We start from the raw sequence: 27,385 nt of genomic DNA, 5'->3' as shown, positions 1-27,385 counted from the left end.
TTAGTTTAGTTGAAAATAAATGTTTGAGTTATAGAGAGATAGAAAGACAGAAAAACTAGGTCTTTTCACAACAATTATTTTCAGTTATAACACGACCAGTAATTTATGATGTCACATATATAAATTGATAAATTGTTCTATTTTATGTTTCAGTAGTTCACGTTATAGTCATATTCACATCTCTAAAAGATCTCCGTCGCCTAAACGACCTACAGAAGTTAAGTAAGTATCTCACATTTGCCATGACAATTTTTGTCTACTAATTCCTGTATTGCTTTTTAGAAAAATAAAGCATTGCATCCAATTAATAGATTTCAGCAAAAATTAGAGGTGGGACGTGGTAGACTTGTTTTGACTATATTCCATTTTTATGCCCGCATAGAATGCTAAATGAAATGTTGACATTTTTTCAATTATTGTAGTTTGCTGGGTATTAAAAATGCCTTGAATAGTAATCAGTTACATTAAAACATTAAAATTTGCGTTTGGTTTAGTTGATCTCTTTGCATTTCAGATTAGAGATGCGACCAGACCCAAAGTATGAGAGATTCTATCAAGACTCATTACATGAACAAGATCCAAGTTTTCGTGACAAGGTCAAACAAGCCAAGATCATTACGAACCCAAATGATTTACGCCATAATCTGTCAAAAAGGCAGGAAGAAGATGCCAGGTATGTAGAAACTTTTTTTTTATACCCCCACATTTTCATGTGGACGTATTATGCTGTCGCCCCTGTCCGTCCGGATGCCTGTCCATCCGTCCACAATTTGTTTGTGGACACTCTACAGGTCACAATTTTTATCTGATTTTGACGAAACTTGAAGTATAGGTTTATCTCCCAAAGATCTTGGTTCCTTTGATATTGGCATGTATCGGACCATAACTTCATGGATTATGGCCCCTTATTGTATGAAAAATCATGTTTTTAGCTTGATGTAACTTGAAATATTTGTTAATAACCCAAAGATCTTTGTTTCTTTCGATATTTGCGCATATCAGACTATCTTCCTGGATTGTGGCCCCTGATTGTATGAAAAATCGTGTTTTTTATCTTATGGATTCTCTTGACATCAAAATTTTATCCAGTTTTAATAAACGTTTAAATATATCACCATTCCACCATAATTTTCGGGAAAATCGAAACGAAACTGGCCGACAAAATGGCCACTCTTTGTACGCAAATTGTGTAAAAGTATGTAATGCAAAGGTTGTGGACCCTCTTAGGTCACAATTTTTATCTGATTATGATGAAACTAAAAATATATCTTTATATCTCAAAGATCTCAGTCCCTTTCGATATTTGCACATTTCAGACCATAACTTTCTGGATTATGGCCCCTGATTGTATGAAAAATCACTTTTGTTTTTAGCTTGCTCTCTATCCATCCCTTGCAAAATGTGGCCATATCTTGCCTGGCAACCACTGGTTTTAGTTAGTTAGCATGATTTTTTTTTTTGTAATTGGTCATATGTCAAGTGCTGAACAACTTAGTAGTTTTGAGAGTAGAGTCAATATTATTTTTGACTTGCATTTATTAAAGGGGTTGTGTTTACAATAGAATTTATATATTATGTATAGGTTGAAATTAGAAGCTAGACGACGCGATACTGAACGTGACCCCGTTCGTGGCCGTGATAGAAGTCGTGAGAGAAATCGGAGTAGAAGTCGTAGCCGTGGTCGACGAAGATCTAGAGATAACAGACAAGGTATATATTTTTAAAAGACCTAGAGATATTAATTTTTTCTGTACCAGCAGTCAGTTTTCTGATTACCATTTCAACATCTTCTCATAAAGCACTAAAAACATATCAACAAAAATTGGTAGAATATTTCCCATTATAACATGGCTATTTGTAATATATTTTAATATAAACAAAATAAATATATATAAAAATATTGTGGTTGACACTGAGGTCAGATCAAGATTCAGAACTAGATATTTAATTCCATAAACAGTTGGGTCAACAAAACGATTTCTGGTGACAATGTTAGCACCAACTGAATAATACTTGTTTGTAATATGCCTGTTGTGTTGGGATACATCTTTATTCTACTCCTATCATATCTGTACTCTACTGATTTTCTGTCAATTTGGAAGGCTTCATGTTATCAATCAAGCATCCCCAAAGTGACCATAATAATAATATATATATTTATCCACACCACTGATTATCCTGAAAGTGCAACACAATTACTGTCCCAGTCTCAGGCACACAGGTAATGTCGAATTACCTACTTTTACCATAGATCTTAGAAATAGCCCCAACTAAAACTCCCCAAATAGTCTTAACAGTTTTTTGTTCCCCGCCTTTCAAAGAAAGCAGGGGACTATTAAAATGGGTCTGTTAGAAGGTGAGCATTTTCTGCTTAGGGTAAGTAGAAATAAGTAATTTGATTGGCTGATACTTTGGGCCACAATAACTTTGGTGGTTCTAATTAAGTGAGAGTGATGAAACTTGGTGTATAGTTTCATCACATAATACCATGACTCAGTTCGATAATGAGCATTTCCGGCTCTGTGTTAGTAGAGTCATAAGGAATTTTATTGGTCGAGACTTTGGAGCTTGACAACTCTGATTCTAATTGAGTGATAGTGGTGAAACTAAGTGTATAGTTTCATTACATCAATACCCTAGGCAAAGTAGAGACCTCAGTCTGATTGGTGGAGGCCTTTGAACACTATAATTCTCCTAATTGAGTTAGGATGTTCAAACTGGGTGTAGGTGTCTATTAGGTGAATGCCTTGACAGAGTTCGATCATGCTCATTTTCCACCAAGGCTAAGCGGAGATAAGCAATTTGATTGGTTGAGACTTTGGAACACAATAACTTTGGTTCTAATTGGGTGAGGGTGATGAAACTCTGCGTATAGATTCATTACATCATTACCTTGACTATGTTCGATGATGAGAATTTTCTGCTTAAGCTAAGTAGCAGTAAGCAATTTGATTGGTCAAGATTTTAGAACATAACTACTCTGCTTTTAATTGAGGTAGAATGTTTAAACTTGATGTAGATGTTTATTAGGTGAATATCTTAACTGTGTTCAATGATTAGCTTTTCTGCTAAAGCTAAGCAGAGCTAAGCAATTTCATTATTCGATGCATTGAGACAAGATAAATTTGATTCTAACTGATGGAGAGTGATGAAATTTAGTGTATACTTTTATAATCAGTTTGATTTCTAAAGATGAATGTGCAATTATTTAATATGTGCACAGGAGTCTGACCTTCTGTCCGTATATCAGTATGCATACACCATGCCCAATTGGACAATACACTGTATATGATAAAAAAAAGGACAGAGATGCAATGCCTGTTGAAGCCTCGATTTGACCTGCTCTCGCTTCGGCTCATTTTTTTTCAACAATTCGTAATGTCAGGTAATTTAACCTGTACGATTCACTCAGATTTTTTTTTCCTTCAATCTAGTCGTTTTGATTTGCACAAATACTCCCATAAAACTGTATCATAGCGACATGTTTCCAATATATACATTATTTTCATCCGTTTACATTTGATCAACGCATCTATGCCATATGGCAAGGTTTGGGAGCATTTGTGAGGAACTTTTCAACACAAGAGTTTCACAAGATATTGGATTTCTGAAAAAAAATGCATTCCACAAGATTTTCGACTTAAAATAATTCTGATAAGAGTGTTTTTAGGACTGGTGTTTTTCACCACAAGAGTTCCACAAGACATTGAACTTAGAAAAAAAATCATTTTTTGTTTCTTCTCAGACGTCCCTATGTGCCTGTGTGGTACCACATTCCACAAATTTTCATAGAGTGTCTGGGTCTGTGGTGTTTTTTACCACAAGATTTCCACAAGAAATTGAATGTTTTCCAAAACATTCCACAAGATTTTCGACTTACAATGTAGAATAATTCTGATAGAGTGACTCGGTTCTGTGGTGAAAAAAAAAATATCCACAAGATATTGGACTAAGAAAAAAAATCTTTTTTTCCAAAACTTTCTTCTCAGACCTTCCTATGTACCTGTGTGGTACCACATTCAACAAAATTTTCAACTTAGAATAATTTTCATTATGTGTTTTGGGTCTGTTGTGTTTTTCACCACAAGAGTTCCACAAGATATTTGACTCCCTATATACCGGTACCTGTGTGGCACGGCACCACATTCCACAAGATTTCCAACTTAAAATAATTTTTGTGCAGTGTTTTGGGTCTGTGGTGTTTTTTACCACAAAAATTTCTTTTAGTAAGGCAAGGTGATGTTGTACATGTATTTATTGTGTATTTTTTTATTTTGGGTTGTTTTATTTTAGTAGAGACAAGAGATCGTAACAATAGTGTTACTGATAGTAAAGATCTACCAGACTTCTCACGACGTCCAGGTAGGTGACACTTAATCTACACATACATTTATCCTTATTTTACTCTAACAAATTCATCTTCACAGTCATCTTCACATAATCCATCTTTAAACCAGTATATGATAGATTTACATTACAATATTACAATTAATAACTTTATAAAACAAGAAATCCATTCATACTTTATCCCAGATTATATTCTTTATGAGATAATATGCACAACAAAATATTATTGTGTGAAGAGAAAATCTAGAGGTGTATATAAAGAGAGCTAATGTGACATGCAATTCCCAGTCCTTCACGTTTAAGGTGCGCTTTAGCTCCTTTTCCTTTTGGTGCACCTCGACTTTCCTTCGAGGGAGTCATTAAAGATTTCTGCAAATCAGCTAAATCGTTCGCCTAAATATTGAGATTGATAAACAATTTTCAGTTGTTTTTTTTTTGTTTTTTTTTTTAAACTGCATACTTTTGAGCTATCTGTTTCCATGATGATAATTCTGATTTTACCATATTTACCAAACATATTCACCAAATATTAAACAATACTTAAGCATAAATACAAATTGTCTCCTTAAATCAAGAAAATGTAGAATTACTCGTGTAATATAATTAAGAATAAATTTTAATGGGAGTTTTTTTCTCATGTTTGAAATTGGCACAAGCTTTTTATGGCTCCCACACAATTTTATAAACGTGAAGGACTGAATTCCTGCCTAAATTGGGATAATTACACAGTGATAAAGCTTTGGTCAGTATAAGGATTTATAAATATTAGTTTTTGTACTTTACTTGGGAAGACCAATAGAATAACTGTCAAAATTTAGAATTTGTTATTGGAAAATGTGGTATGGGCCGCGCATTAAATATCTTTTACTCAGAATGACTAAAATGGATATACCAGTACATCATTTTGAATTTTAACTCTTTATATACAGATGTGATTTCTTGCTTTACCCCATATAGACATTACCGATTGTATGCATTGCTGTTAATAAATTTTATTTTTCAATATTTATTAATGATTTTTGGTTAAATGAGTCACATTGGTAAAAGAATGGAAATACAACTATACATGTATTCAAAGACCTTTAAAGTTGCATATAGACGCAGCATGGTCAAGATTTCAAGCTTTGATGTTGGGATACATGTAACATGCATTTTCAGAAAAAGTTTGAATTATTATAACATATAAGTGAAAATAGATGAACTCCTAGTAGGTTTTGAAGTTGAATTTATTTGTAGACGTTTCGGACTAAAGGTGTTCTTCCTCAGTAATGAGTTAAATGAAGCGAAGCCTGCGGTATTTATACTAGTAGATTATGACGTAATTGGCCAATTCAAAACCTACTAGGAGTTCATCTATATTCACTGGTTTGAGGGGCTACCAACCGACTTATTTCAACGCTTTCCTGAACCCCTTGTGCATTGCTGAGATCCCAGTTTGGATGTCCTCCAGTTACTAGCCTCCAGCTACATCGGACATATTGTACGAGAGTTGTTGTCGTCTTCCTCCGCATATAAGTGAAAACTGTGTAGGAACTAAAAAGCTGCAAATTTCGTGAATTTCTGATATTGTTTTGTGTTATAAAGTCCTTTAAGAAATGCATCTCATGTAGCCACATCTAATCAGAAGTAAGATAATGATACAACTCTTTTGATTTTGATAAAAAAAAAGATAATGATTTCTTTTTCTGATGACAGTCTGTTATCTTGCACAGTTTTACATATTTAGATAAACATAACTATATAACTGATTTTTTGTTGGACTGTAGTCAAAATTAACATTAGCCCAACACTATCAACCGGATTCAATACATATTTTATTCTAAATCAAAGAGTTTTATTATAGGCTGTGTACATACTTATTCTATAGACCAACCTGATCTCACTAAATACACCACTACTCTGAGTACATGGAATCATATTGTTCTCTTCAAGAGATATTTTCATAGATATTATTAAAGCTCTAACTAACATTTCAGACTAATGGGCAACTATAGACTTGTGTTATAGTGTTATAAAAAGTTGATCAATCTTTACAAATTAGTGCCTATCATCATCATAAACAACTTAAATTATTCATAGAGATAAATAGATATGATCCCATGTACCCACAGTAGTCAAGCATCTAAAATGAGGTATGATTGATTGGTTACTACAGAACATAGCAAACTATGATGGAATTTACTCTTGAACAAACATTAAAACAAAGGGTAGCATGCAAAACAAAAGATTTTTTTATTATCATTTATAATGATATTTTTGATGTATAATGGTACATGTAGTTAATGATAATGGAAAATATTTTATATTTAATTATTTGTCTATTGCAAATATTACTTATGTTCTTATACATGTATATATTTATACACATTTGCAAGTTTATTGTACAACATGTAATTATTGTTTATGTAAAATTAATTTGGAATTTGTGAACAACCCAGAGCTTTGATTAATTTCATAAACTTGTTGATAAGTAGTCAAAAGATTCATTGTTTGTCATAGAGATTAATGCATGATCAAACAATTTCATGTTTTACTGTATTTTTGAAAGCTGAAGGCATAATACATGTTCTGTGCATATTTAGAAATAAATTGAATTGATCTCCTAAGCACACAAGAAAATATGACCTACTGCTTTGAAATTTTGAAGTTTACTTATTTTATAGTATTGTGGTTTAATTTTAAGCATTTTTAAGATCTGAGGGTTTAGATTTCCAAATTCTTAAAAAAAATTGTGATTGTAAATTGAAGATTTTAGCGAATAAATAAGGAACAAAAAGACATTAACTGTATAAAAAAAGATAAACTTTAACGATAAAGAGATAGCAAGAAGTATTAACAATTTACCCCCAAAATGTAGAAAAATTGGATGTTACACCCCATTTTTTGAAAAAGTCTTCTGGAAAAAATCGTGATAAAATTAACTTTATATGCAAAATCAATGCAAGCTTGATAGTCAATTAACCCCATAAAAAGTCTACAAATAAGAAGTTTACATTGTTTGAAAGAAGTTTGCAAATCTTGGAAGAAATCAACAGATTATGGAAGAAATTTACAGAATCTGGAAGAGCTCTTTAAAATTTTATAGATATCTACAGAATTTATGTACAAAATCTTAAGCAAATCTGCAAAAAGAATGCCTATCCAGAATGGAATTTACAAGAATGCTGATCCCATAAGATGTCTACTAAAAGGATACTGATCCTGAAGGAAATCTACAAGGATACTGATCCTGAAGGAAATCTACAAGGATACTGATCTCGAGGTACATGTAAATCTACAAGAATACTGATCCTAAATAAAATCCACAAGAAGAATACTGATCCTGAAGGAAATCTACAAGAAGAGAAGAATGCTGACCCCAAAGGAAATCTACAGGAAGAATACTGATCCTGAAAGGAAATCTACAAGAAGACTACTAATCCTCAAGGAAATATACATGGATACTGATCCCAAAGGGAATCTGCAAGAATACTGACCTTGAAGAAAATCTACAAGAATACTGAAAGTGAAGGAAATCTACAAGAAGAGAAGAATACTGATTCTGAAGGAAATCTACAAGAAGATTACTGATCCTTAACAGAATTGATAAGAAGAGAAGAATACTGATCCTGAACCAAATCTACTAGAAGACTACTAATCCTCAAGGAAATTTACAAGGATACTGATCCCAAAGGGAATCTGCAAGAATACTGATCTTGAAGAAAATCTACAGGAAGAATACTGACCCTGATAGAAATCTACAAGAAGAGAAGAATACCCGGTACTGATTCTGAAGGAAATCTACAAGAAGATTACTGATCCTTAAGAGAATTGATAAGAAGAGAAGAAAACTGATCCTGAAGGAAATCTACTAGAAGGTACGAATACTGACCCTAAAGGAAATTTACAAGAAGAATACTGATCCCGAAGGAAATCTACAAGGAGAGAAAAATATTGATCCCAAAGGAAATATACAAGGAGAGAAGAGGAAATCTACAAGAATACTGATCCCAAAGAAATCTACATGAAGAATCCTGATCCTGAAGGAAATCTACAAGAAGAGAAAAATACTGCACCTCAAGGAAATCTGCAAGAATACTGATCCCGAAGGAAATTTACAAGGATACTGATCCCAAAGGGAATCTACAAGAAGAATACTGAACCTCAAGGAAATCTACAAGAAGACTACTGATCCCCAAGGAAATCAACAAGAGGAGAATGCTGATCCTCAAGGAAATCTACAAGAAGACTACTGATCCTGAATGAAATCTACAAGAAGACTACTAATCCTCAAGGAAATTTACAAGGATACTGATCCCAATGGAAATCTACAAGGATACTGATCTCAATGGAAATCTACAAGAATACTGATTCTAAAGGAAATCCACAAGAAGAATACTGATCCTCAAGGAAATGACAAGAGAAGAATGCTGATCCTGAAGGAAATCTACAGAAGAATACTGATCCTGAAAGAAATCAACAAGAAGACTACGGATCCCAAAGGAGATCTGCGAGAAGTCTACTAATCCTGAAGAAAATCTGCAAGAATACTGTTATTAAAGGAGCATACATATTGAAGACATGTACTGATTCTGTAAGAAGGTAACAGATCATGGATGAAGTTCAAATATTCTGGAAGAGCAGATTTTGGAAGAAGTTCATAGATAATTGTACAGGTCCAGAGACTTGGAAGAAGCGACACTTAATATGAAATATGTTTATGGTACCATTTCTAGAAGGCACTTAAGAGAATTAGAGAAGTTTTAACAAAGCAAACAAGCAGGGAATGAAAAAATCCACAAGTCTACAGTTTAATTGCTGTCAGAGGTATCAACAAATTCTGAAAGGAAACTACACATTTTTGAAAACATTAAAAGGACCGTGGAAGCAGTTGAACAATGATGAAAAAATTTGGAAATCTGCAAACAATTTACAGTTTATTGATATAGCCTTTCTGGTACATTGATGAATTGAATTTATGAGAACGCTGATCAATTTTTGAAATCTACCAGTACTGGAAGATGTTTTGTTACATATGAAGAACTCTTTTTCTAAACATGAATAGTGATTTAAATCTTACCTTTTTGAAAAGATTTTTTTTCTGTTTATTATGTTCTGTTATTTAAGAGCATAAATGTAATATTGATTCAAAATAATTTATTCATTTAACCTGCCCACAAATTATCCTCCTCAGCACTGCACACATAGAAAAAGTAATCATTTGTTGGTTATAAAATATTTTGGAAAAGAGCTCTTCATATTTTGTTTCAGTTCTAACTAGAGACTTAAGAGAAGAAATTGTATGACAGTGTACACTAAAGCTCTAATATTAAGTCTTCCATCATAGAGGTTCTGAATGTCAACTGACAGTAGAATATGTTCATATTTCATGTAAAAAATCTATTGAAGACATCTGTCCTCACAGATTTTGCTGGATGTCTATACCGGCAAGCTCTGGAAGATTCTACAGATAATAGTTACTAAGAAATAGCCACAGATAAAAAGACTACAAGATGTCTACAGATTGTGTAACAGATTCTGAATGATTATGAATTATCTGGAGAACTAATTTACAGATACATGTACAGAGAAGTATTCTTAAGTTTAAAGAGTTCCTGCAAGAAATTAAGCTTTTAAAAGAAATCGAGCTAGAGATTCTGGAGAACTGATTTACAGATACTGATGAAGCCTATGATTTAAAAAGAATTCAGAGGTTCTAGAAAACATCAGAAGAACTGGAACTTTTTAAAAAAAAAGATTTTTATGAAGATTCTAAGGTGGAGGATTTAACAGGTTCAAATGATTTCCGCGTGTGAGGATTCCATACTGCCTAGAAGAAGTTAATGTTAACAATAGCTCTACAGATTTTTGTAAAGATGGTTATCCAGGAGATTTAAAAAGATTCTAAGAAAGGGGTATTGCAAGTCGGGAAGATTGTGTAGATGATCAAAATGGTCTACAAATTAAAGAAATTTGTATTCTGTTTGTTGTATAATAATTTCTTTGCAATTGTTTATTTAATTATTATTCATCTATGTATAAGCTTTTACTTACATTACTACAAGAGTTACTTGTGTAATTATTCAAATTTTTAAATTTTCTTAGATTTAACTGATTGGTGACACTTATTAGTTTGAAAACTATTTGGATATATCTGAAATTGTCTGTTTGGTTTATTTCTGTGATTAAAGATTTTTTTGTGTTATTTTTATTTTTTTGTGTTATTTTTATTTTTTTGTGTTATTTTTAATATCATCTTAACTTTTAGTGCATTATACTCTATGTGACATACATGTAGCATGTCCTTATATTGTTCAATAGAGAAGACCTATTGTGACCACATGAAGATTAATTTTCAGTACAGAAGAAGACTAAATGGTGAAAATATGACTTGCTCAATGGTATTTTTCAATTTTTACAATCTGTTGAATATGAATTTCTTCATTTAAATATTTTTTTTCCAGATAAGAATAAGTACGAGCTGTGGCAGGACATCGCATCATATATACCGAAAGGCATCAGCTATTATCAGGTAATAATGAAAGATAAAACCCCCTTTTCAGATCCCAAGAAACAAAGAGGCAGTTTTTTCCCTTCATACATTTTAATACTTGTTTACAGTTGCTGTAAGAGAACAACTGTATACTATTAAACAGTACTGAAAAGCTGTTCAACAAAATCAGATGGGATAAAGAGTACATGGCATCTTTGATAGATATGAAATAAATAGCAGTGAATCCTAATTTTGCCAACAACAAAACAATGAATATTCAATCTGTCAGACAGGAAAACTAACCACTAGGCAACATCCCCTTCATGTGGTATCATGATTTCAGGAAGCAGTACCGCATACCCTGTCTCATGCACAATTGTGGTTGCAGATCAGAATGATGAAAATAATCACCATAGAGAACCACAGAATTAAAGGTAACCAGTGATTTTCTAGAAGCAATAAGCAAATCTTGACCAGAAGTCTTACTTACATCAACATGCTATTTATTAGAAAGAAGATAAATGTGATAAAACATCGCGTTAATTTTGCATTGAACAGATGATTGCTTCGATTGACATGATGTCTCTCAATGTCAAAAAACTGAAAAGTACCAGGTCTGAAATGTATGTTGCAAAAGGAAATGTTTTATGTAATAGACCTGTTCGATCTTTTCTCTGACAGCTAAATTTCGACAAGGCCAGGAACTGATCAGGACACCAAGAGCATTTTGTACAATGAAGGATTGTAAACACAGACAGTTATAAGGATAATATGGGAAAATAACAATGCCATATGTCACAGTTTTGGAGTTTTTTTTCTATCAAGGTTTGTAAACATAAGCTGCTAAAGGAAATAGATGTCCAGATAGAGACAACATAACAAAAATCAAAGTTGTAGAAATCCTTACATTACATCAAGCTGCAGAAAAATATATGATCATCACAAAGGATTGTAGACGTTTACAGTAATATTATTTATTTTTATCGAATTTATAGCATATTCTTCAGAGACATTTCCAGGCAACAAACACTAACAGCAAAGAATTGTAGACAATAAACAGCTTCATGAAATAGATTTTATGGACAAATTTATAGATATATTCACAAATATCAGGGTAGAGAAATTCTGTGGTCCCGAATTGTAAAAGTATCAATTCCATATGAAACAAATATTTGGACTGAAATTGTAAGCAGAGATTGCACTACGACAAAGGTAAAATTAATAAATTTATGATAGAAAAATCCCCAACTTAAAATTAAAAGTGACTACTAGTTTGTTATATTTCGGTTTAAAGGAGAATTCTACCACAAAAAGTTGTTTTAATATAGAAAATAACATTAATATTAGAATAATTTTAGCCCTGTAAAATTTTAAAAGTCATTCTGAATAATTTTTACAAAGGAAAAATATACCAAAAAACCTGAATTGGCATTTATGCATATGTGCAGCCTCGTTTTGATTTTTGCCGTGGGTGATGTCAAAGACGACGGGCGTTATGAATTTTCCTATAGAAGGTTATTGCAACTGAGCACTGCATCCTGTTATTTTGACTAACTGGAAGCATAAACATGGTCAATTGCTTTGCTTGGGGATGTACTAATAGCACCAACAATAAATCAGGAAGCACATGCCATTTTTTAAAAAATTTCCAAAGGTCTGGACACAGCGATGTCAACGAGGCGAGAAGGGCTGGTCTCCATCAATTTGATCAAAACATGCTTCTCTTTATTCGGAGCAATCCTGCTCAATTGAAGGAACTGGGATATGAAAACCCAAGAGCGAAACTCGAGCCAGATGCCATGCCCACATTGTTCGTGAAGTGTTGACAGATCAGCTGCGACTCGAGGGGCTAACAGGAAGCGACGTGCATCCAAGGTAAGTACTCGGCCCTGGCCTCAGTACTAAAGTCTACTGACCAGTGAAATGTTGATAATATTATTATGTCGATTAAGATATAGCAGTAATGTTATCTTTCTTTGTTAAAACTGTGAAACCGATATGCTTTCAAAATCTAGCAATAGAAATGACTGATGTAACCATAGCAATGAAATGTAAACACCACAGCTAGGTAGCCTAAATACTAATGTAAATTAATATTCCCATTTCGAAGCATCAGTAGTAGATGTAGGCCTTTGTCAATGATTTTGCAGTCGATTATAGATAGTCATAGATATAGGAATAGGATGTCCATCGATTTAACTAGGTAAATGAGTGTGATAGAAATTTTTTCAGCAATAGGCCTATTATACATGACCCTCGTTTTTCAGTTGTTGCTCAAAAAAAGTAGGCTAGAGCATATAATACCATACTACATTATGGCTAGGGTAAGGTAAGGTATATTTTCGCCGATGAACATCTATAAATGAAGTGAAAATTTATCAAGAATCAAAGAATTGTGCTAAGACAAGGTACTCTGACCTAATCTGAACATAGCCTGCAGCGATTGTTCTCTCTTTCTACCAATGCTATATTGAAATATACATTAACTGCTACACATATGTCGTAGGGCTGGCAATCGATGCCGATTTCAAATATCGATATTGGCAACCATTTCGGCAATATCGATATATCGGAAAATTTGAAGTTGAAAGAAATAACTGTTTGTATGCTAATAATACATTTAAATGTGTTATTGATCAATTAAAAAAAACCTATGATCCTCAAACTATGTTTTCTTAATGTTTGTTTCGTTCACAACTTATCGGATGGGGTTATTAACAAAATAGTATTCGCAGCTTCGCGCTCGCCAACAATCACTGTTGACAATTTTTGGGGGACGCTTATAACAATAAATAAATTTCTATTAAAATCAAGTTATTTCCCCTGAACAATTAATTAATTATTCATTGTCATTGTTGTAAACGACCGCAAAAATTACCGGCGCGGTGATTTACCGTACTTACTACTTAGTGTGTATTTTTTTAGTTTTAACTTTTTTAGAATATGACCTTGATTATTTGACGCAAAATATTCTGTTAATTTCATTTTATTGAAGCTGCTTTATTCTTGACACAAGTATTGATATCAAGAACTGAATATCAATATCGATATTTTCCTGTAGTCGCCGACGATTATCGCTCTATCGATATTTTTGCCAGCCCTAATATGTCGCCTTTTACATCATGTCCCATGATTTAGTTTAATGTTATATGTTACTAAAACTCTATTTTTTTTTATAAAAGAAATAATTTTGAAATGCGCTACACAATGAACTAAGTAAATGATAAAATTATACTTTACTATAGCATTCTCCGTTAAGTCCAGAATGCATGATAGTTGTGTTACTGATAGCTTACATTAGATACAAATACGAATGATGCACCAAAAGGATCTACAGAATGTTTTGTATTCAGATGAATGACTTGATCGGTTTCCAAGTAGACCAATGCAAAAGGCATTGTCCAACCAAAAGAAGAAATAAACCTAGACATTGGCTGTTTTTTGATCCTTGTTCAGAAGCAGAACTATTTCTGAATTTAGAAGTGTTATTTAGAAGAAATAAATATGTCAAAAAGAAGAGAAACAAATATTATGTCAAATAGTAGAGAAAAAATTTGTCAAATAGAAGAAATAAATATGTCAAATAAAGCAGAACTATTTCTGAATTTAGAAGTGTTATTTAGAAGAAAGAAAAATGTCAAATAGAAGAAAAATATTATGTCAAATAGAAGAAATAAATATGTCAAATAGAAGAAAAAAATGTCAAAGAAGCTGTTTTACTTCCTCGTATCCTGTATTATATCCGTCAAAAAGGAACAACTCTTTTTTTGTAAATCTAAAAAAAGCCCTGACTTGAATTGTATGTGGAAATCAACAGGTGATATGCTTGTGAAATTTATTCAACAAAAAAAAAAAGTATTCGTTTTGAACATGTCCATAGCAATGAGAGTTTAAGAAAATCTTCACTAATTTTATGAATGGATACAACTGGTTATTCAGTAAATTGATAAACTTGGATTGATATCATAAACATCAGAATAAACAATTACCGGTAATCAGATGAGAAGCATTCAAGAATTGTTACCAGATTAGCAAGATGACATTATTATATATACTTGGGTCATTAGATACTTGTCCTCCCAAATTTACCTACATTTTACGTTGATGTATTTCAGAACTTAGGGTGTGTGCTAAATCTTAGAGGGAATTTAAAGGATAGTTCTGATAAAAGATGTAAAATATACCTTGTCATTTACCAGGATAGACTGACAATCATCAATCAATTTATTTGCAAATTCCAAACAACAGCATTAGTAAGCTTTATGAACTGAACTGTCAATTGAAATGTTTCTTTTGAAGGACATATTAGACCATGGTTAATTACAGTGACAATATCTTTGAGTAATGCAATTCACAACTGTTATCCAGGTTCAGAATTTACCCTGAATGCAAATGAATTTCTTGTTGTTCACTTATGCATGACCTCGATAAATTGGAGTATTAAAAACAGCAAAAACATTTGCATAATATAAGTGCTATAAAATGTATGTATAATCTTTTTAGAATGATGCTCAGGTCATTTTTCTGTGTAAAACTTATATATGAATCTTAAATTTCTACTTAGTGAATGACCAAATGCATAAATAGATTAGTTTTGACTCTCAACATTTTCTCCTAAAGGCGTTTAGATGTAATTTTCCTAATTTGGATTTTATGTAAGGTTATTGAATTTTTAAAAATACTTGTTTGTTTAAACATGATAATTGGTCTGTTACTAACTTGATTACATTGAATTATTTTTTGTCTTTTAGTCTTCAGGTAAAGCAATAATTATCCGGTCCATCAAGGGTTACGTTTCTAATGTATCAGAGAATTCTGTTGGATTTAAGAAGAAAATAGAACATTTTAGCTTTAATTTCTACACAGAGAATGAATTCATCAAAGGAATCTGCTTTAATCCGAACTTCTGGAACACCCTGAAAACTGTTGATGGCTCTACATGCCTTGGTGTCATGCTCAATAAAGTCAAACTACGACCTCCAAAAGATTGGAAGAGTTGGAATTTAGTCATTGACAGATTTACTCGTCTGGAAGCCATGCTGATGCCCTTTGACCTTAAGTTAGAAACCAGAAATCTAGGATCCACGGCAAACACTAAAGATGCAGTGACTCATGATTATGACACACAGGAAGATAATAAAAGTAATGACAGTGATGTACACCACAACATTCAGAAGGTAAACCAAAGATTGGTTAAAAACAGAAAATTTTAAATTAACATTTCAGAATCAGTGTACTTGTCTGGTACTATCGCCGATTGCTTAAAGCAAGACATTGTCATGTTGACATTTTGTTTTGATGAGATGAAGTCAGTGATAATTTTTTTTTCTTTTAAAAATTCAGACAAGTCCAGAAAAGAATGTGATTTGAAGATCAAAATCAGAATTTTTTTGGATTTTTTATATGATGAGATTAAGTCTCTTGAAAGCTTTGACAGAGTAAAGAGACGCCAAAATTTTCATTAGGGGGCTAAAGTGTTTTGTGGAGATTTGTACAGATTAAAAATTATTTTTAATGATGGAGTTGGGTTTGAAAGAACAATTGGTTGTTATCTTGAGGAGAAGTATAACTATTTTATACAAAGCTAACCGGTAACTTTTTTGTAGGCTAGTCCAGAAATTTGACATAAATAAGTGAAAACAACATGCTGATTGCAGTTAAGTCTAATACCTCAATAGCAGTGACATATTTAAATGGGAACCTTTGGACAATACAGTTGTCTCCAGAATTTGTTAGTCTTATGTATCAGTAATGCTATCTTGTATACCCTCAAACCTCAAACACCTTAAATAAAAACTACTGGTAAGCTGTTTGAATATTGAATTACACAAAATGCCGAGGACTTTGATTACTTTCACACAGTGCTGTTAAGATAGGTGAAAGAAGCTAATTACCAATTTTCAGTTAGGAGATTTTGATCAAGTGTAACTTAGATTTAATTTTTGATTTGATGGGTTTGGTGCTTTAGAGTCTATAGAGCTTGCCATAGATTTAATTGATTCCTATTTATATTTATGTTCAAAGATAATGATTTTTATTTTCTGTCTAATTTTAAGTTGATTTGTTATTATGAATGGATACAGGGATCATTTTTATACGCCCATATTTTCATGTGGACGTATATTGTCGTCGCCCCTGTCCATCACAATTCTTATCCGATTTTGACGAAACTTGAAGTATAGGTTTATCTCCAAAAGATCTCGGTTGCTTTTGATATTGGCATGTATCGGATCAAAACTTCATGGGTTATGCCCCTGATTGTATGAAAAATCATGTTTTTAGCTTGTGGACCCTATAGAGGTCACAATTTTTAACCGATTTTTAAGAAAATTGAAATGCATGTTTATAACCCAAAGATCTTGGTTCCTTTCAATATTTGCGCATATCGGATTGTAACTTCCTGAATTATGGCCCCTGATTGTACGAAAAATCAGCTATTTTAGCTTGTGGTCCCTCTGGAGGTCACAATTATTTTCCGATTTTCAAAACCGTTTGATTATATCACCATTACACCGTAATGAAGGCTGAGTACGAATTTCAGGAAAATCAGACCAAAACTGCCAGACAAATTGCTGCCGCTTGTACGTGAATAATGTAAAAATATGGTATATCAAGATTTTGAACCCTGTAGAGGTCACAATTTTAATCCGATTTGGATGAAACTTTAAATATGTTTTTATCATAAAGATCTTGGTTCCTTTTGATAATCCCACATATCCAAACCTAACTTCCTGGATTATGGCCCCAGTTTGGTCGAAAAATCGCATTTTAGCTTGTGTATTCTCTAGAGGTCACAATTTTTTTTCAGATTTTAAAAACGGTTTAGATATATCACCATTCTACCATAATGAAGGTTGAATTGGAATTTCTGGAAAATCAAAATGAAACTGCCCGACAACATGGCTTTTCTTGTACGCAAATTGTGTATAAGTATGTAAAACAAAGGTTATGGACCCTCGAGAGGTCACAATTTTTATCCATTTTTTATCGAACTTAAAGCATATCTTTATATTCCAAAGATCTCAGTCCCTTTTGATATTTGCGCATTTCAGACCATAACTTTCTGGATTTATGACCCCAGATTGTACAAAAAATCGTTTTTGTTTTTAGCTTGTTCTCTATCCATCTCTTGCAAAATGTGGACATATCCTGCCTGGCAGCCGCTGGTTGGGTTTCCCCACCACATTGCTTATTAGATGTTCATTATTTCTTAGTGGGACTTAGTGTTGGTGAATGATAAAACCCACCTCTCTCTCTCTCTCTCTCTCTCTCTCTCTCTCTCTCTCTCTTCTCGAAGAAAATGATCCGAGTTAAATTTCATAAAATTGTTTTATTGTTTTGTTTCTTTGGTTGTTTTGATTTTTTTATTAATAAAGTCACACAGTTGAAATTTTTATTTTTGGGTTATGTTTCAAAGTTTAAAGTTCACATATTTCTCATTGGGAATGATGTCAACACATTTTGCTGTTTAGATAATGGAGATCCACCAATGGGGTAATCCATAACCTTGTTTTCTTTCCTTCTATTGCACTACTAAAAAAAAAGCCTTGCAAATAAAACAGTGCTGTATGTTAGTCCCAAAATAACCTAGCTCTGTTCAGCTTGGTAATGGTACACTGAACCCAGTTTATTTCTCTCTGCTCATTAGTAGATGTTAAATTTCATTTCATTTCGTCTAAATCATGTGTCAGTATATTTGTCTTTTTGGCCATGATAACTGTATTCAGCCTACAACAGAAAAAAACCCCACATACTCTTATGAATTCATACCTGTTAATTGTTTTGGAAGACTACATTTTATAATTTTGTTTGAATGAAAAAATTAATTATATCTGCAGTGTACTCTTCTAAATTGCTTAGGAGCCATGGTGGCTCAGTGGGTAAGACGTTGGCTTGCTAACCTAGAGGTCCTGTGTTTGATCCCTGTGTTATCTGAGAAAGTATATCAGGATATTCTGGGATGATTTCTCCTGGGTGGTTTCTCCTTGTTGGTGGTTCAATACCAATGGACTGGCAAGCGTCAACGTATAGGTCCTTGTACACTTTGGCATACATGTTAAAGATCCCTTGACGGTTGAAATTTGATATAAAAGAAGGCTGTAGCGCTGCTTTCCAGGCAAAATTTCCCTCATAAACTCATAGCACACTGTATGGCGTATGCCCGTCTTCATTAGCCCAGTCGGAGCAGAACCGTAAGAAGTCAAACCTCATTTCATTTCTAAATTGCATGATTTTTAAAAAAAAAAAAAAAAATGGGTTTATTAGACAAAGAACAGATTGAAAATTGAAGTTCAATTTAAATCATTATGCAATAACTTTTAATGAAAATTGTAAGTTTATGGATAGGAATTCAAAGTTTTATCTGTTGCTTGGCAAATGTATCAAGAAGAAATCAGAAGATATTTTGGTCTTGAATCCAGATGAGAAAAATCATAAAATGATAAACTAGACATTAGATGTCAATTGCTTGAGGTACATGAATTATTGTGTCAAGACATTTTTGATGACTGTGGAAAGACTAAAGATATAAATACCCCCCCGTGGAAGATGTTGAAGAATCATGTTCTCAGTGACACACAACTTTTGTGTGCCAAGACGTCGTAGAAGTAGATGCTGTGATGTACATGTAGAGATGACTGATTTAATGCGAGACATAATTATGCTGGCAATGAAGTTGGAGTAAACTTCTTGAAAATGAAAGTCCCATTCATGAATCTATTGTGTCATCTATTAGGTGTCTGTCAAGTTTAGATACAATAATTTGGATGGAGGGATATACACATTGAAAAGTTTCTGAATCAATTTTTGAATTGCTTTGTAAATTTTGTTATACACAAATGAAACAAAACTAACTGATATGTAAATTAGTTTTATCCGTAACTTCCTGAATTATGGCTCCTGATTGTACGAAAAATCATGTTTTTAGCTTGTGGACCCTATAGAGGTCATGATTTTTATCCGATTTAAAAAAACGTTTGAATATATCACCGTTACACCCTAAGGATGGTATATCAATGTTGTGGGGCCCTCTAGTGGTTACAATTTTGTTCTGATTTTGATGAAACTTGAAAAGTAAGTTTATAACCCAAAGATCTTGGTTCCTTTCGATAATCGCGCATATCGGATAGTAACTTCCTGAATTATGGCCCCTGATTGTACGAAAAATCACGTTTTTAGCTTGAGGTCCCTCTAGATGTCACAATTATTATCCGATTTCAAAAAATGTTCAAATATATCACTGTTACACCGTAATTTTGGTTGAGTTTGAATTTCGTGAAAATTGGACCAAAACTGCGGGACAAAATGGCCGCCACTCGTACACAATTAGTGTAAACATCTGGTATATCAAAGTTGTAGACCCTCTAGAGGTCACAATTTTGATTTGATTTTGATGAAACTTGAAATGCATGTTTATAACCCAAAGATCTTGGTTCCTTTAGATATTCGGGCATATCGGATAGTAACTTCCTGAATATTGGCCCCTGATTGTAGAGAAATCATAATTTTAGCTTGTACCTCTAGAGGTCACAATTATTATCCGATTTAAAAGAAACGTTCGAATATATCACTGTTACACCGTAATGTTCATTGAGTTCAAATTTTGTGAAAATTGGGCCAAAACTTTTGGACAAAGACCATAACTATCTGGATTATTGCCCCTGATTGTACAAAAAATCCTGAGTTTTTTTTAGCTTGTTCTCTATCCATCTCTTGCAAAATGTGGGCCTAGCAGCCGCTGGTTACAAACTTTGTTGCTAAACACTCGTAAATAAGAAAACATTGAGTGGTATTGAACCTAAACCCTTTACCTCTTACTAACACACAATCACAGTTGCTCTCTCCATTTGACTTTTGCAGGTGCTCTATTCCAGATAGTTATATATATACCAGTACCCATTTCAGATTTTTGGTTAATTTCTTTGTAGACACCAACGGCAAAATTTTAAAAAATCATTTTTATTTGTGATTCTCTCAAATAAATGTTGCTTCATTTATCTGAAAGAAATCGCAAGTGATAAAAATATTTATTTTGAAAAATGAAATTAATGGAATGTACTTACATCGTTATGGGAACAGGCAAATTAGACAATTATGGGCTATACTCAATACATACTTGACCTTTCCGATATTCAAAAATATATAATGCAGCAAACCCCTATTTCAAATTCATCGAAATTTTCACACCATTTCATTCCCCAAACAAAGTTTACCTGGTAGAATAAAATTTTAGCACAGTCACAGTTAACAAAACAGAAAAGCAATTGTTAAGTATTAAAAAAAATATAATAAAACAGGTTAAATGACTTTGTAATGTATAGTTTTCAAAATCTGTTACCCATAATGTTAGTGTTTCGGAGAATGTCTAATACCATGAAAGTGTATTGGTTTTTTATGTCATCTAGTTCTGAGTGGCACTAAAGATTTATGGAAAATATTTTATTTATATTTATTTATTAAATTTTCCTTCTTAGCACGATACCAGGGCCGGTGATATAAAACTAGGTGCTGAACGAAGAACCAGGAAAGATTTAGAAGTAGCTAGAGCTAACTTCCGAGCTCAGTTAGTGGGAGCTGATCCCAGAGACTCCAAACCACCAGCAAAGGTCTCACCCCAGGACAAAAATATAAGAAATAATCAGGGTCGAGGCGGTGGAGGCGCAGTTCGAGGCCGTAATATAATGGATAACAAATATGGTATGTTTTATGATGATTTGAAATATTTTTGATTGCTTTCTCAAAGACTCCATACAATTTCAATTCATTTGATTTTGCACCAAATTCAAACAACACTTTAGTTACTGGATGATGACCATTTCATAGGATTGGCATAATATTTAAGCAGTGGTGATGTCCCTAGTCTACTTGTCAGATCTAAGTATATGATGATGAAGAGCAGGTCATTGAAAGTCTTAAAAAACTAAATTTAGATCTGTTTTGATTGGATTGCAATTAGATTATATTGTTCTGTCAACAGTTCGTTAGACATTATAGCTCATCCCTACACACACTAAATAGAAAGTATTGCAAATTGGCGGACTCGGAAGACAAGATTTTATTTAATTTATTGCCTAACTTTAACAGTTGCTAGATTAATGAACCAAGAAAGATTTACTCAAATATTCCATGGTTGATAGTTGACATGAGGGCTACTATTTTATTCCAACCCATTATTAGGGTTTAGTTTGACAAGACAGCCCTGAATTGATACAAATAATTTAATTGGTCACCTCATGAAATTTGAATGCTGACATCAAAAGAAATGTGTCCGATTTCAATGTAGTGCAACATCAGAAATAAACAAAACATATCTTATACCGAAGTCTGGGTAATATTTAATTTTTCTGTATGTATATTATGTTCCCAGTCAAATATTTGTTATTATTTTAATAGTACATTGTGATTTTGTGTTATTCAGGTCGAGGAGGGATAAATAGTGGTCCATGGAAATCAAACTTATTCAATAAAAATGCGAACAGTTAGTAATATTTAAAGAATTTTTATGCACCCACATTTTCATGTGGACATATTATGCTGTCGCCCCTATCCGATAGTCCGTCCACAATTTGTTTGTGGACACTCTACAGGTCACAATTTTTATCAGATTTTGACAAAACTTTAAATACAGGTCTATCTCTCAAAGATCTCGGATGTTTTCAATATTGGCATGTATTGGACCATAACTTCATGGATTATGGCCCCTGATTGTACAAAAAATTACGTTTAGGTCTGTGATTGTACAAAAATAACATAACGTTTTAGCTTGTGGACACTCTAGAGGTCACAATTTTCATCTAATTTTGATGAAACTTGATATGCATATTTATAACCCAAATATCTTGGTTCCTTTCAATATTCGCGCATATCGGATTGTAACTTCCTGAATTATGACCCCTGATTATACGAAAAATCGTGTTTTTAGCTTGTGGTCACTCTAGAAGTCACAATTATTATTATCCGATTTAAAAAAACGTTCGAATATATCACCGTTACACTATATTGTTGGTTGAGTTTGAATTTTGTGAAAATCGGACCAAAACTGCTGGACAAAATGGCAGGCCCTTGTAATATGCAAATAGTGTAAAAAATATGGTATATCAAGGTTGTGGACCCTCTAGAGGTCACAATTTTCATCCGATTTCGATGGAACTTGTAATACATGTTTATAACTCAAAGATCTTGATTCCTTTTCGATATTCATTCATATTGGATCGTAACTTCCTGTCCTGAATTATCTCCCTTGATTGTACGAAAAATCGTGTTTTTGGCTTGTGGTCACTCTAGAGGTCACAGTTTTTATTCAATTTAAAAAAACATTTGGATATATCACCTTTACACCATAATGAATGTTGACTTCGAATTTCATTAAAATCGGACCAAATCTGCCAGACAAATTGTGTAAATATATGGTATATCAGGGTTGTGGACACTTTAGAGGCCACAATATTGTGATCTGATTTTGATGAAACTTTATATTTATGTTTATATCACAAAGATCTTGATTCCTTTCCATAATTGCGCATATCTGAACATAACTGGATTATGGCCCCTGATTGTTCGAAAAATGGCATTTTTACCTTGTGGACCCACTAGAGGTCACAATTTGTATTCAATTTTAAAAACGTTTAAATATATCACTGTTACACATCAATAAGGGTTGAGTCTGAATTTCTGACCCAAACTGCCAGACAAAATGGCAACTCCTTGTAAGTTGTACGCAAATAGTGTAAAAGTATGTAATATACCAAGGTTGTGGACTCTCTAGTACTAGTAGTCACAATTTTGAATTTCAGCAATTTCCATTAATCTCTTCTTGAGTTATGACCCTTGTTTACTTTGTTGAACCTTCAGACCGCTCGAAGGACGAAAGTTATCATCCAGTCTGTATGAAATCTATATGCATTATATAAAATCGTGAAACAATAAAGCATATTGAATTTCAACAATTTCTGTCATTTATTTCTAGAGTTATGGCCCTTGTTTTACTTTCTTAAACCTTGTTCAAATGACAAAAGTTATCATCTGATCTGTATGAAATTTATGTTCATATTTCCAGAGTTAAGGCCCTTGTTTCAATTTGTAGAACCTTGTGAACCTTCAAATGAGAAAAATTATAATCTGTAATCATCTTGTAATTTCATTTCATCATGACTAAGTTCCTTAAACATTATGATAAACAATGTGATCGCTCTATGTTTTATAAAAAGATATACATGTATGTGCAAGTAATTAATGAGTGTCATCTATTTATTTTGAGACTGAGACATGGGGCATCAAGTTGACATTGGCTTGTTGCCTTTGATCAATTTGGAAAACCTTTTTGATGATCCAAAAGCTAAACCTAACTTATTTAATTATCGATTTGAAATCATTATATTCAACAGATTTAATGAAGCATATTGATTTTAACCAATTTTCAATAATTTAAGAAATATAATGCTCTTGTTTATTTCTAAAGTTCTTGTGTGTTTTGGCCTAAAGCGTCTGTTTTAATAACTAAATTCTACATAAAGTGTGGATAAATCAATATTAAAAATTGTTGTGTTTTTGTTTTATTTCCAGAAAATCGTAATTTGGCTGATCGTGGTAAATGGAAACACGATCTGTTTGAACAACAGGTTAAAACAGAAAAAGCAGATTGAGTGGATAAAGTAATGGAACTTGAACATTTTAAATAGTAAACCAGAGGTTCTCATTGGATAATTGTTTAAATATAATTCAAATGGCGTTTTTATTTGGATATTGAAGAGACATTTAAAATATATGCATGATGGATAAAAGTGGTTAAATTTTATGGATGAAGGCAAATAGTGGAGGTTTTAGTGTAGTGAAATTGATAATCTAAAAACTTCTTCGGAAAAAAATGTGGTATAAGCTAGTGGATATACAATGTATAAGCTTATCAAATTAGATTTTTGAGGAATTTATAATCAAATATTCTGATTTAGTATGTTGTATTTAAAACATACAGATGGTAAATTCATTACAAATTGCACTGAGCTTTGTATCATAAGACAGATAATATTTTAATAATGATGTTTCTTTCATAGGACTTGATTACTTTGCATGAAACTAGTTCAGTTTGGGTGATGTGTATTGTATGCATGTCATTTTAATTAAAACAGGTGTGACTTTCTTTCCATTAATGTCAAAAGACCTGTTTAAGAAAAGCATTTCTAGTCCTGTGATGACAATAAAACCAATCAAATGTCTGGGTAATCAAAGCCTTTCAAAAATATTGCTGGTATTTTCTGTATATCAAAGATTTGATTGGTGGGTAGATCTGGAGTCAGCCAATCACAAGCTCAGCATTTCTAAACACATCTAGTAAATATCTTTTGACTAAACATCTTTGGAGTAAACAGCCAAACAAAATAATGGAATTAAATGTTGGTATGTTTTTAATTTGACTGCATGTATGTTCAATTGCAGTTTTATCATGGAAAGTTACATTTTGAAATTGATCTTTTAAAAAAGATTTAAGTGTTCATTCATTGTATTGTTGTGTTATTGATGAAGTGTCTTTGAAAATTAATATGAAATTGTATAGTATAATGTTGGAAGTTTGACGAAGTTATGAATGTGAAGTCTATAAATTATTTTCTTAACCTTGATGTTTCAAATTTTTTTTTTAGCAAATAATTTTTCCAAAATTTAATTCCTATCTTTTTGTATTGGGAAGAGCAGGGGTGTCTAGCAGTCTAAGACGCAGGGTTTATATCATAAGTCTGTTATTGATTCAAGTGGAGTAGTTTTAATCCCAAGCTTGTATGCGACAAGGACTAGGGTCACCTGCCCAATCTTGTGAGTTTTTTTCTCTGGATCCTCTTAGTTTCCTGCTGCTAAAGTGCATACAAATTATTGAAATAAGATTGTACCTTTAAATTGGATTGTACATGTATATTTTAATAGCAATTTATTAAACTATTTGATTTTTCTGCCATTCAAATTGACTGACAGGTAAATTTCTCAGCAAGACATTTTTTACTCATTGCCTAGTAAAAGATGACTGAAATGAGGCTAAGGATGGGATCCACTATATGCTTCAGTGTTTGTTTGATACTTGGTTATAGGTGGCAACATATTCCAAAGTACTATAAATTTGAGACAAATAAAGTAAAGTGGTCAAATCAAAAAACAAAAAAAATCATATAAAGCAAAAAAGAAAGATTCATAAAAATTTTAAAGGTTAAGTGGTTAAGTGAACCTCTTGGATCCACCCAGAACAATCTGATTAAAACGCAGATCCTATTACTGTTGTGAAGTTTTAACCAATGTAATGAAATGATCTGTTTAGTAGGACTTTGCACAGAATTCTAGCAGTCATCTACTGAGCAGTTGAGAACAGATCAAAATTTAAATATACATACATGTAATCTATGGTCAGTTCACCTCTGTGTTTTCACCTATATAGCAGTGAGAAGATGTATATAGAATGGAGGCAGTTGAAGTGTAAAGAAACAACATTTAGATTTGTATTTTAATCAGATTGGACCCAAATCAAAGACTGGGGTACCATTTTAATCATATATTTATAACTCTTACTGTGAGTATGTTTTATGAGAATTAGGATTTGTTGAATTGAAAATATTGCATGTACATGCAGTGTGTGCTTTAATTTCGATGCAATCACTTTATTATGTAAAATACATGTATATATGATTATCATCTTATCTTTGTTCGCCTGAAATAAATATTAAACATATAAAATTTGTTTTTATACGACAACATTTTCATGTGGATGTATATTGCTGTCCCCCACGTCCGTCCATCCACAATTTGTTTGTGGACACTCTACAGGTCCCAATTTTTATCCGATTTTGACAAAACTTGAAATATAGGTTTATCCCCAAAAGATCTTGGTTCCTTTCTATATTGGCATGTATCGGATTGAAACTTCATAGATTATGGCCCCTGATTGTACGAAATTCCTGTTTTTAGCTTGTGGACACAACAGATCACAATTTATATCTGATTTAAATGAAACTTGAAACATATGTTTATAACCCAAAGATCTCTGTTCCTTTCGATATTCGCTCATATCGTACCGTAAGATCCTGAATTATGGCCCCTGATTGTACGAAAAATCGCTTTTTAACTTATGGAACCTTGATCTCTGCCAAGCACTTGTTTTCTGCATCATCTCAGACAGTTTCACATGCTTGGTATTGTCAACATCACCCATCCCCAGTTGCTATGGTAAATACCCCCCCCCCCCCCAATTTGGGTCGACCCTCCCCCCCCCCCCCCCTTTCGTAATAATTTAAAAAATAAAAAAAAATATACTATTCAAAAAAAGTAGGGGATATTTGATTTTTAAGTGTTATTAAAGTCACCTAATGAAACTGACGAAGAAACAAATGACAAAATGAAATGAAGTTCACATTCATCGATTTATTCCAAATGATCGTTAGACTAAGTAAGGCACAGACTGACCATTATAAGGGTAAAATGATACCCGGGGTCAAACAGCAAAGTTACCACAGCATCACAACCAAGTCAGTAACGGGTAAATCCTCCTCTGTTTGCCAAACAAGCATTGATCCGACGTGGCATACTCCTAATGAG

The 27,385-nt window shown here is 32.8% G+C and overlaps 1 protein-coding gene across 4 annotated transcripts in view; it reads left to right on the top strand.

Moving 5' to 3' along the window:
* LOC126808771 (serine/arginine repetitive matrix protein 1) overlaps positions 1 to 26,527 on the top strand; it is a 32,014-nt gene extending 5,487 nt beyond the window's left edge. For 2 of the 4 annotated variants that reach the window (XM_050533721.2, XM_050533720.2), the window contains 9 exons: positions 154 to 222; positions 515 to 673; positions 1,583 to 1,710; positions 4,294 to 4,362; positions 10,791 to 10,858; positions 15,571 to 15,996; positions 21,292 to 21,514; positions 22,236 to 22,295; positions 24,380 to 26,527. In XM_050533721.2, coding sequence (XP_050389678.1) covers positions 154 to 222; positions 515 to 673; positions 1,583 to 1,710; positions 4,294 to 4,362; positions 10,791 to 10,858; positions 15,571 to 15,996; positions 21,292 to 21,514; positions 22,236 to 22,295; positions 24,380 to 24,459 — 1,282 coding nt within the window. In that variant the 3' untranslated portion in view covers positions 24,460 to 26,527. Of the gene's footprint in view, positions 1 to 153; positions 223 to 514; positions 674 to 1,582; positions 1,711 to 4,293; positions 4,363 to 10,790; positions 10,859 to 15,570; positions 15,997 to 21,291; positions 21,515 to 22,235; positions 22,296 to 24,379 lie in introns of those variants that run through there. The other 2 variants (XM_050533722.2, XM_050533723.2) reach the window with 2 other exon arrangements.
* Positions 26,528 to 27,385: the final 858 nt, after the last annotated feature.

The sequence above is a fragment of the Patella vulgata genome, chromosome 1 (genome assembly GCF_932274485.2).
Source record: "Patella vulgata chromosome 1, xgPatVulg1.2, whole genome shotgun sequence".
In the NCBI taxonomy this organism is placed as follows: Eukaryota; Metazoa; Mollusca; class Gastropoda; family Patellidae; genus Patella; species Patella vulgata.
Note: the sequence above shows the minus strand (reverse complement) of the source record. Positions and strands in the feature narration are given on the sequence as shown.